General features: G+C 35.6%; 1 protein-coding gene across 18 annotated transcripts in view; it reads right to left on the reverse strand.

Moving 5' to 3' along the window:
- Positions 1-12,277, reverse strand: part of R3HDM1 (R3H domain containing 1) — a 198,964-nt gene that overhangs the window by 86,646 nt on the left and 100,041 nt on the right. For 14 of the 18 annotated variants that reach the window (XM_033231669.1, XM_033231661.1, XM_033231657.1 and 11 more), the window contains 7 exons: positions 8,302-8,361; positions 8,078-8,218; positions 3,723-3,831; positions 3,538-3,633; positions 1,058-1,095; positions 924-974; positions 592-818 (listed from right to left, as the gene is read on the reverse strand). In XM_033231669.1, the coding sequence (XP_033087560.1) occupies positions 592-818; positions 924-974; positions 1,058-1,095; positions 3,538-3,633; positions 3,723-3,831; positions 8,078-8,218; positions 8,302-8,361 (722 nt within the window). Of the gene's footprint in view, positions 1-591; positions 819-923; positions 975-1,057; positions 1,096-3,537; positions 3,634-3,722; positions 3,832-6,263; positions 6,397-8,077; positions 8,219-8,301; positions 8,362-12,277 lie in introns of those variants that run through there. The other 4 variants (XM_033231664.1, XM_033231659.1, XM_033231674.1 and 1 more) reach the window with 2 other exon arrangements.

Below are 12,277 nucleotides of genomic sequence, written 5' to 3' on the forward strand. Positions count from 1 at the left end.
TTAGTGGAAATGAAAAGAAGAAATGTTATGAGACAATGAACTCCAAGGAAGGAGGTAGTAGAATGAGGAGATTATTGAAATTTTCAGTCATTTTTAACAGTTATTTAATTTTGGTTTTTAAATTCCTCAAAATATCCTCAGCAATTTAATTTTTTTTAATGGAAAATGAACGACTTTATCATACAAAATGCAATAATTGATAGTATTAGCTGAAAATGCAATCAGTGTTAAATAATCCTAGGTGAGAAACCATGCCTTCTACCAACTATGAATAAGCAATAAAGAATTTCCAATCACCTATGGGCATTCGAACAAGAGATAACGTTTCAGTGAACTTACCTGATTAAGCTTATGTCACAATAGAGAAGAATTTTTATGGTAATTGATGGTTGTAAATCTGTCTCGAGGACAGAGAGTGAATCCTCATGTCAAGAAACATATTACCCCTTAAGTATTTTGGAGGTGGTCAAGGTACTGCTGATAGTGATTTTATATTTTAGGATAATTAGAAGCCATCTGATAAATAAGGACCTAAGATAACATTAGGAAAATTAATGACTTGACTGCACAGTTCTGTGTAGATATTTATACCTGTTTTTGAAAGCCTGCCTATGCTTTTGCTGCTTCCAGAACTATCACCTCTTGTCAGGACTGAGATTCCACTGAAGCTGCTCGCTTTGGTTACAGCAGGTTTCAGGTTTCGAAGAGAGCTGTCTGAATCTGTGCTGCTCCAGGGTCGTGGTTCCGAGTACTTCAACTCATTCTCAGTGCTGCTTTGATGGCTATTTGTAGATCTCCCTGAAGCATCTTTATTAACTCTGTAATTTAGAAATAAAACTTTGAAAAGCTAATGCGGGGGAACAAAAAGTAAAGAAAAAAATGCTTTACTTTTTTAATACTGTATTGAAACATGCTTCCAATACCTAAATATCTGGCGCCTCTGCTGGGTACTATTGGCATCTTCGTCTTGGAGTCTGTTGGCATTTTAATAGGACATTTTAATTTTTATTAGCATCAGTCAGACAATTACCAAAACAGATGTTAAAAATTCCCTCACCTTTTGTCAATAATATAATTCTCTTGGGAACACAGGGACTAGAAAGAAAGAACAGATACAAAAAGTTGAGCTTTTGTCAAATATAATATAATGCCATCTGTAAACCAATGACTACAACAAAAATCATGTGTAATAATATAAGTTAAAAATGGTGATAAGGGTACACAAATAAATAATAATGGAATTTTTTTTCTGGTTTGGAGATTCTATGCTGACTTTTAACAAATATATATGTATCTTGAAGCATTCATTTTGTGGCTCAAATTAATTTGAAATTCAAATATTATCTTCCAAATAAGTGAACCCATTTTCATTATATATTTAAAGTGTATATAGAATATATATTCCACTTCATTCACTTCACAAATATTTGATCACCTGTGCTTTATCTGTGGCTAGAGCAGTGAACAAGTAGCTATGCCTTAATGGTGCTTAAAGTCCTTCAGCACTGTTAACCTGGGTCAGGAATGACCATTTTTGTTTGTATGATTACAACAGTTTTCTAACTAGTTTTCCAGCTACCATTTTTTGCCCATTTTATGTAACAGAAGCAATCTCTCTAAAATGTCAATCTGATCATAATTCTTTCCACCTGAATAGCTCCCTGATGTTTTAGCACAAGTGTCAGCAAACTACAGCCAGATACCCGTTTCTGCAAATGAAGTTTTACTGGAACAGGAACACAGCCATGACCATTCATTTATGTATTGTCTGTGGCTGCTTTCACATTTGAGTAGAAAAAAAAAAAGTCAGATTTGAGTAGCTGCAATGAAGACTATGTGGCTCAAAATCCCTAAAACAGCTATTATCTGACCTTTACAGAAAAAGTCTGCTGACCAAAAAAGAAAAAAGCCAAAAGTAAATAAATAATAAATAAATAAAACCCCAAACAAAAAAACACCACCAAAACCCCCAAAAGTCCAAACATCTTAAACCTTCAGGGCCATGTCATCTCATTACTGATTATTTTTCCAGTCTAAAGTTTCCTCACTTCTTATATCACTCAGGCTAGAATCTGGCTACTCGGAATCTTTTTTTTGAGACAGGGTCACTCTGTCACTCAGGCTGGAGTGCAGTAGTGTCATCTTGGGTCACTGCAACCTCTACTTCCTGGGTTCAGGAGATCCTCCTGTCTCAGCCTCCTGAGTAGCTGGGACTACAGATGTGCACCACCATGCCTGGCTAATTTTTTGTAGAGATGGGGTTTTGCCATGTTGCTCAGGCTGTTCTTGAACTCCTGAGCTCAAGTGAGCCACCCACCTCAGCGCTCCCATAGTGGTGGGATTACAGATGTGACCCACTGTGCATGGCCTACTCTTAAATCTTTTAATTCCTAATGTGTGTCAAGTTCTCCCTTACCTCTGGGCCTCTGTACATACTGACCCTCTACTTGGAACTCTTCACTCCTGTAAGTTTACTTCTTGGAAGCGAACTGTCCCATCCCTTCCCCAGTTCTGGTTTGCGGTGCTCATCTGCTGTGTCACCTGTTATATCTTCATGTTTCTACATAAACCACACACCCTGTTGTCATTACTTGGCTATTCATCAAGGGCAGATACCTCACCTATCTTAAAAACTAGAGAGAAGGACATTTAGTATAGGCTTGGAGTTCAGCAGACTTGGGTTGAAATCCTAACTCTGCCATTTTCTAGCTGTGTGACCTCTAATTTAGCCTCCTGGAATTTCAGCTTCCTTATCTGTAAAATAAAAACAAAGACAGTGTCTACCATATAGGGTTGTTTTGGGGATAAATTATTGTAACTGTCCAGTGCCTAGGATTGCACTTACTACAGGTGCTCAATAAAATTTGTTGAATGAGTAAGTTCTTCACTTACAATCCGGATTTTAATATTATTTAATCTTTTTTTTTAAACAGAGGAAATTTCTATCTTTAGCAGATTAACACATATTACGGGACAGATGCTTAATAGATGTCGACAAAAAACAAATTGATTCTCTTCTGGCATAAATGCATAAAATAGCCATTTAGAAAGCCTATATTACATAATCACTTATAAAGCAGAAAACAAATATTAACCTACAACATCAATTAGCTTTATTTCAAAAGAAGAAATAAATTATTTGTCAAAGAAAGTCAACTAACAAGTAGCATCTACAGTATATGATTTTGTAGACAGTGGACCAATGTTCTATTAATAAAAATCTCAAGTCTGTCATAAGTCTGGGGAAAAAAAAAAATCACACAAACTATATACACTGGCCAATATTCTTTTAATGACTCCTGTAGTCCACCTGCTTCCAACTTCGTAAAATTTTACGTAACTACTGCAATGTAGTATTTTATAAACTATTAAATTAACAACACAAGCAAAAGTGATTTCAATATTTCTAAAAGATGATCTTATATGCAACAAATGTGATTACAAATAAATGTGATCAATAGATAAAAGGGAGACTGAGACCCTACAATGCAATTAGAATATATTCTAACATGAATACCTAAATATGTTAATACATACATCTTGGGAAAATATTCGGTCTCTAGCTCTCTGGTACTCTTCTTCTCTTTCTTCTATAGATTTGCTTCTTCTGTCATCTTTCAAACGTATTCTCATCTACAGAAAAGAGGATAATTTTTTGGTAAATGAACTACTGGTATAATATGTCTTGCACCTATAAAAATGCTACAATTGTTCTAGATTACCTGGTTATCATCTTTGTCAAAGCTAGAGTTATCTCTCTTGAGGATATAACGTTTCTGAAAGTCTTCACCTTTATCATCCTTAATGTGTTCATTAAATTTCTGATCAGGTCTTAAAAAACAAAAACAAAAACAAAGGAACAGGAAAAGATAATGCACAATATTAGCAAAGAAGTTAAACATAACATTTTATGAAAAGCAATAAAATAAAAGTTACCACTTTTTAGTGCCATACTGGAGAACGTATTGATGGACAGTTATAATAATTTATCCCCAAAACAACCCTATATGGTAGATACTATCTTTGTTTTTATTTTACAGATAAGGAACCTGAGATTCCAGGAGGCTAAAATAGAGATCACATAGCTAGAAAATGGCAGAGTTGGGATTTCAACCCAGGTCTGCTGAATTCCAAGCCTATACTAAATGTCCTTCTCTCTAGTTTTTAAGATAGATGAGGTATTTAGTCCTCACAATAATCTCATGAGAAAATAGTAACTATTCCATGTTATGGTTGAGCGGCCATATCAAATACAATGTGGGCTCTGGAGTCAGACTGCTTGGATTCAAAGGCTGAGCTTTGGCACTTTAGCTGCTTGATGACTTGCAAAAGTTACTTAACTTTTCTCTTTCCCAGTTTATTTGTAAAACTGGAATTATATAGTGTACCTACTTCTTAGGGTTGTTCCGAAGATGAAATGAATACGTCAATAACACACAAAACAGTAAACACTCAGAAGTTAGTTATTTATATAAATCTTATTGAGCAAATCGAGGTTTAAATGGCTTAAGCAAATGTGCAAGGTCAAAGGCAGGCATATGATTAAGCCATAGTTGGAGCCTGGGTCAGTTAGACCCAAAGCCTGTACTGCCTCATCTAAACCTATGAAAAAATGCTGGGACAAGGAAAGTACAGTACTGTATCTTATGCTACTCCTGTGGTACCTAGTTTGGTGTTATACAACTGAAAGTAATAAAATATTTTGTCATTCAATTAGCTAAACACTTACAGACGACTTCAAACTGCATCCATGAATTTTAAATTACAGTAGAGCACAGGTTTGTTTAACAATAACTGAACAGGTTAGAAAACAGAAGTTCTTTTATAGAGGTTAAAGTTGTGACCTAAAGTAATGCTTATGAAATCTTAGCAATATATTTTATAGTGAACTCGTCTTTCTTCTACAGAAATGTTGCAAGTTCCACTGGGTTCTAGAGGACAAACACAAGGTTGTGGCCCTTGGAAAATCACAGTTATATAAATTTCACCTCCCAAAATACATTCTCAGCTTCAACAAATTAATTCAATCAATACTCTTGTGACTAAGCATCATTCTAGTATAAAACTGGAATTATTCTTTTGAAATATGAAATATAACAATACATTAAATGGTTTTAGAGAAAATCTCATTGAACTCCTAGGTAGTTTTTATAGTTCAAATATCTATTATATAGTCAAATGATATATGTGAATAACCTAAGTAAATTTCTAATCCAAATAAACCTGAGTAATGACATTTTCAGCAAACTTCCTTATATCTAGAACCTAAGTAACACTTCTTCTTTTTTTTTTTTTTTGTTGAGACAGAGTCTCGCTCTGTCGCCCAGGCTAGAGTGCAGTGGCCGGATCTCAGCTCACTGCAAGCTCCGCCTCCTGGGTTGATGCCATTCTACTGCCTCAGCCTCCCTAGTAGCTGGGACTACAGGCGCCCGCCACCTCACCCGGCTAAACACTTCTTTTTAAAAAAATTTTTTAGAGACAGAGTCTCACTCTGTCATCCAGGCTGGAGTGCCATGGCGCGATATCAGCTCACTGCAACCTCTGCCACCTGGGTTCAAGCGATTCTCCTGTCTCAGCCTTCTGAGTAGGTGGGATTACAGGTGGGTGCCACCATGCCCAGCTAATTTTTTTTTGGATTTTTAGTAGAGATGGGGTTTCACTGTGTTGGCCAGGCTGGTTGTGCACTCCTGACTTCAAGTGATCTACCTGCCTCAGTCTCCCAAAGTGCTGGGATTACAGGTGCCTGGCCTTAGAACCAAAGTAATACTCCTGAACATTTATTTTAACCTATGAATTTCTAATAAAGCACATAAAACCCCCTGTCAAATTATGCAAAAGGAGAATTATCTAAGCAAGTTAATGAAATCTCTATTGTAAAATACTTAGATGGGTGAAATAGAGAACAGATTTGTACATAAATATATGTAAGAAATAAACAAGAAAAATAAGAAGACTAAAAACAGCTTTGTGACCAAAATAATAAGAAGACTATTTTCTTCAAGGATCTGAAATATTTTTATTTAGTTCTGACAATGGCAGTATGTTATTTTTGTCATGACTGTCCCATTTACTTATGTAATCTATTTTTGTAACTGTTCAAAGTCACATTTTCTTATTTATGGAGTTTATAATTGAATGAGAGACTGCTATTCCAAAGTGAACTATAAGGTTTAACCAAGGGCCTGGCAACTTTTCTAAGAGCAGCTGGATTCCCATACCAACAGCACTGGCAGGCATTTCAGCTAACCTTAAGACTGTCTTACCTCATTCTTTTATAGATGCCTGAATTTACTGCCCTGTAATCGCGAACTTCCCGCTCCATTGAGACACCCCAGTGGACACTGGGTTGTTGACATCCACAACACCACTGATTCAAGGCTGGAGCGGGTAATCTCCCTATGAGGAAAAGGTAAGTTTGTTTTTATTCAGTGTGGAGCAGATCTCTAAGGTTTTCTGATTTACTACCTTCTTCATATCCCAGAAGATATTTAAAAAAAAAAAAATACAGTGTAACTTCAATGATCTGAAATGTCACGTTATAATTATATTCTTGACCCATACTTCTATAAGTGTATTATAAGCATCTCTGCTGAGCCTAGCTTTTCATTATCTTGATAAAGAGAACTCTAAAGCTTTTTGACATCATTCATAGAATTCAAATAACTGAGGTTACACTGTATTGAAAACCTTAGAGAGTCACCAGTCAAAATGCCTGCTAATGTATATGTGCTTGGGTATCCAGCAGCTCTGAGTAATGTTGAGAGGTACTGGTTAAATGAATTAACAGTTCTATTCATTCTAGCTCAGCTCATAGCGTAATGGTTACTATCCTACTTTAGTCATGATATAACTGACTGGAAAAAGACTAATTGAAAAGAATATTAAAGATTAAGGGATATGAAAATTTTAATGAAAATTAAATCAGACTCACATTTTGGTAACATTTAATCCCTATAGAAAGAAAAGATCCCTTTCTAAACACATCTATTTTCACTAATTTACTTTTAATTACAGGAACAATCATTTAAAAACACTAAAGTATCTACTTAGTTGACAAAAAGACTATTTATTTAACATGGGAGAAAACCAATAGCTCCAGCAAGTGATATGGCAGCTATAAGGACAAAAGACCATAAATCAGAAAAGGTATAGATGAATTAAATATAACCATGCAAATTAAATCATTCACAACTAAGAACCTGGGAGAAATTTGGTTTCAGGAAAGAAAAATAATCGACCAAAAAGGATTATTTATGCCATCTGAAGTTGACTGCTATCCATTACCACAGACTTGTTGCTGCCTCATATCAAACTGAAATTCCTTTTGATAGACCAATCACCACCAAAATAGAAATTTTAGCTGAACTCAGCTAGTTGTTTAGGATTAGCCTTATAAATAGGCAGAAGATGTAACGGATGTGCTGTGTATGTTTTATAACTTGGGTGCCTCTGCATTGGGTCTTTTGTTCCCAAGTAACAGCAATGATGATCTACTTCCTTAACACTATAAAGCAATCAATTCTTAAAACAAAAACTCCTCCTGTTTAAAAATTTTCCTTGGTGAGTCGTACATAGCCTAGGAAGAAGACAGCACTATGGATGATATTCCATTAACCAATAGTCCCACTTTCTTAAGAATTGTGAGAGAAAAGGAGTAAATCTGGAGGCTTTTTGGAAAGAATGGTAAACTGACAGAAGATTAAATATGAGGGTGTCACGGACAAAGTCTATTCTCTCTTTTTTTTTTAAATTAATTTGACTAAGGCTGGCTATAGCTATCTAAATTAATTTTAAAAATCCCTAAGAGTGGTTGTCAAACATCACTGATATTATGTCCTCTGGGTTTTTATTTTTTTAACATATGCCCCAGTCCTCATTCATATGCTATATTTGATTTCAGGTTGTTGAGTTTTGTTCCCAGTAAACTAAATGTGTTTTCAGTCCTATCACATAAGGTTATCATCAAACTTAATTAGACTGCTCAAACATGTGGAAAACCTCAGATGAAAGGTACTATAGAAAGATAAAGTATTATTATTTAGATATATAATATGCAGTTACATCTCTTGACACTTACATTCTTGTATTGCTAGTTTTGTTTACTATGACAGACTTCCCACTCTGATCAACATTGTGGTCTAATCCAAAGTAAGCGGCTACTCTGTGTAATAGCATCCTATGGTAAGATGTCATTGGGGGGAATTTTTTACGTGGAGACCTAGAAGCACAAGAAAAACCAATTTAGTAAGTCACGGAGAATGGTGACGACAATTTTTTTTCTTGTTAAATGTCAGGACTTACTCATTATTACCAATGAAATCTAAAATTTCTTGTTCCAATTTCAGCAGCATCATTCTGTCCCTGAAACAAAATATGAAGACTCTTATACGTAAAACTTAGTAATGAAATAATCACAAATGTCAACAGACTATGATTTATACAGTTAAATTTCACCCCCTAAACACTATACATTCAGGACTACCCCAATCTTGATGCTAGAACATTTATTCATGTTTTAAAACAATAAAAGATGATTTTTTTAGTTTAACTTTTTATTATGGAAGTTTTCACACATACGCTAATGTAGAGAATAGTGTAATGAATTTTGATGTACCCATCACCCAACTTTAACAATAATCAACATGTGGCTATTCTTAAATGCATTTTTTTTTTTTTTTTGCTTACACTTAACGAAGGAACTTAAATGTATTTTGATCTGCTAAGTATTACTATATTACAGTTTGCTCTGTGAATGTGTGGATAGAAAAAGCACTTTAGTTTTTATTTCTCATTCAATGAAGTGGAGAGGAAGCAGAAAAACAGGTATCTTTAGTTAGGCTCATGACTTTGTTATCATGCTGACCTCCATAGAAACAGTATTCTAAAGAACATGCAATGACAGTAACAACAGGAATACTCCTATGGGACTCTAATACTAGTATGTAGATGGGACTATGGCAGAGAAGTATTAATTATATCGCTAACTTAGAAGAAGAGGATATTTCAACCCATTCTATAAACTGCCATTATATATTTTTAAATTTTCCCAAAAAAATCTAAGTGAATCAAAAACCTCCAACATATAAAATAAATAAGGACTCTAGGGAGTACTTGTATATGCTCCTTTAGATCACTAAGGTCTTACTTAGTTCACTTAGCCGCAACAAATTAATGGTATCGCTCCCCAAAGGACCTCCCTGCTCACACACCCATAAAATGGCTCCAGAATTTTCCTGTGCTAATTGGAAATTTCATGCACGCATGAAAAAAAAATGTAAGTTACAGAACCTTAAAGCTAAAAGCAGCTTTACAAATCATTCAGTTTTATCTTTCAAAGTTTATAGATCAAGAAAACGAGGCCAAGAAGTTAATGATTCCCTAAAATAGAAACTATGCAGATTATTCTCAATTTCGATAGAAGAACTGGTAGCCCCCGCCTTTGGTCACCTGAAAGTCTACACATCAGACCTGCATTTGATTCTCCTCCTATACTGCAAAAGTTTCATAAAACTAAGTAATAACTTTCCCCCCATCAGTCATTAGACATTTAACTATACATTTTTATATTAGTTTAAAAAAAAACAAGAGAAAAACATGTCTACCTGGTGATTTCAAATCCAAAGCTGAAGACAGAATTACATTTTAACAAAAATTATATCAATATTCAGTTTTGTCTCCAAACCTGCTTCTCCTTTAGTATATCCCATCTCAGTAAGTGGCACCACCTTCTACTCAGTATATGATACTAGAAGCATGAGAATTCTAGTTTTTATTTATTTGAGACAGAGTTTCGCTCTCATTGCCCAGGCTGGAGTGCAAGGGCACAATCTCGGCTCACTTCAACCTCCATCTCTCAGGTTCAAGCGATTCTCCTGCCTCAGCCTCCTGAGTAGCTGGGATGACAGGCATGTGCCACCAGGCCAGACTAATTTTCTATTTTTAGTAGAGTTGGGGTTTCTCCATATTGGTCAGGATGGTCTCGAAGGTTGTTGCTTTTTTTTTTTTTTTAAATCATCCTTTTTCAAATGCTTCTATATAATTACTACTGCAAATTTTATCTACTTTTGATCTATTTTTCTACTGCCACAACCGTGGATCCAGGCAATCGGGATTTCTGGCTTGACTACTATAGCAGGATTATTACTATAGCAGGATTACTATAGCAGTCTATTACTATAGCAGGATTACTATAGCAGTCTCCCTGTATCTTCCCTGATCTTCCCTAATCTATTCTACATGAAACATGTATAACAATCTTTTAAGAACACATATGTGATCACACATCACTCACTTTGTTAAGTCTGTCATGGGTTTCTTACTGATCTTAGAACTAAACATATGTACAAGGCAGGCATGAACTGGTCTTCCTCCAGCTCCGGCCTAATCTCCTGACCTGAACTCACAAAACTGTTATCATCCTGGTTTATTTCTGTATTTGCCAAGCTCCTATCTTTTTCAGGTACCTTGAACATGCTGTTCCCCTTTGCTGAAACACACTCTTATATTCTTTCTTAGAATTGTTTCTTTCATATTTTTCTTTAATAGCATTTATCACAATTATTGTCATATAGTTATCTGAACTATTTGTATACAGAAGGGTTCAACAAATATATTTTGCATGGAATAAAGCAATAAAATTACTTCATCCAGAAGGTCTTTTAGTATTCTTTTTGTTTTTCTTAAATTTGGGGGGAGAGTGAAGAATTTTTACTTCCTAAAGTTTTCCCCAGAAAGGATTTATTTACTAAACTGTAAGACCGTCTTTCATCCAAGTTTTTTTTTTTTAAGACAGTCTTGCTCTGTCCCCCAGGCTGGAGTGTAGTGGCACAATCTTGGCTCCCTGCAACCTCTGCCTCCCGGGTTCAAGTGATTCTCCTGCTTCAGCCTCCCGGTAGCGGAGGTTACAGGTGCCCGCCACCACACCCGGCTAGCTTTTGTATTTTTAGTAGTCACAGGGTTTCACCATGTTGCCCAGGCTGGTCTCGAACTCCCAACCTCAAGTGATCCACCCACCTCGGCCTTCTAAAGTGCTGGGATTACAGGCGTGAGCCACTGCGCCCAGCCTCATCCAAGCTTTTGGGGTTAATTTATCGTGAGACAGTATTTTCAGTAACTTTTATAATTTACATAGTGCCTTACTGTAAAAAAATAAAGACGAGAATCAAAAGCAGGCAACTAGCTGGGCGCAGTGGCTCAATCCCAGCACTTTGGGAGGTTGAGGCAGGCAGGTTACCTGAGACAGGGAGTTCAAGAGCAGCCTGACCAACATGAAGAAACTCCATCTCTACTAAAAACATACATAATTAGCGAGGCATGGTGGCACATGCCTGTAGTAATCCCAGCTACTTGGAGGTTGAGGTAGGAGAATTGCTTGAACCCGGGAGGTGGAGGTTGCAGTGAGCTGAGATCGCGCCATTGCACTCCAGCCTGGGCAACAAGAGTGAAACTCCATCTCAAAAAAAAAAAAAGTGGGCAACTTATTTGGAGTTCATAAAACAGTACATTTAAATTGATTTTCTGTTTTTGAGCTAAAGAGTAGGTATAAGAATATTTCAATTGTTCTTCAATGAATGTACTGCCACTGAAATTTCTACTATCTGTGTGAAATAACAAAATCTAACAATTTTACTGGCCATTGATACAAATTAGGCTTTCTCTCCCCTTAATATGTAGATCTATAGATTGCAAAGGATTTTTAGATTATCTGGGTTTTTTATTTTAAAAAACATACCCTGCTTTTAGTAGCACTTGTTAAAATAAGAATGACAACTTTCCTAAGGTCTTAAGATTTATACCTTCTGCCTTTTATTCCACATTGTAGCTTATCCAAGCTTTCAAATTTTCATATCTGTAATTGAGCTTCGATATTTTTATAATGGTCATCGAGTTCAAGGTTAATAATCCTTTACAGGAGACTCTAACAAGTAAATTACTTTTCTTAAGGTATACTGATGTTTTAGCAGGTGAGCCAAAACCATCTAAAAGTAGGCACAAACTAAAACTTCTATCGTGTAACCTTTAAAATGAACTGATACATGCTGCTGTTTATTAAAGAAGTAATAAAAACAAGCTAATAAACTACTACTAAAAGTTAAAATGAAGGGCTAACAGTCTTTTAGTTACTAGTGTTCTAGTCATTATTCCAGAAGTAATTTCAGAGAAAGAGGGAACAGTTGTTATATCAGTGGCAAATAAAAAAAAAACAGAAAATAGTAACGCTTCTGTTTGACCACCCTCCACCCAATGTTTCACATACTCTTGGTCAAATGTCTGCAAC

The sequence above is a fragment of the Trachypithecus francoisi genome, unplaced genomic scaffold (assembly GCF_009764315.1).
Source record: "Trachypithecus francoisi isolate TF-2019V2 unplaced genomic scaffold, Tfra_2.0 Lachesis_group13, whole genome shotgun sequence".
NCBI classification, from domain to species: domain Eukaryota; kingdom Metazoa; phylum Chordata; class Mammalia; order Primates; family Cercopithecidae; genus Trachypithecus; species Trachypithecus francoisi.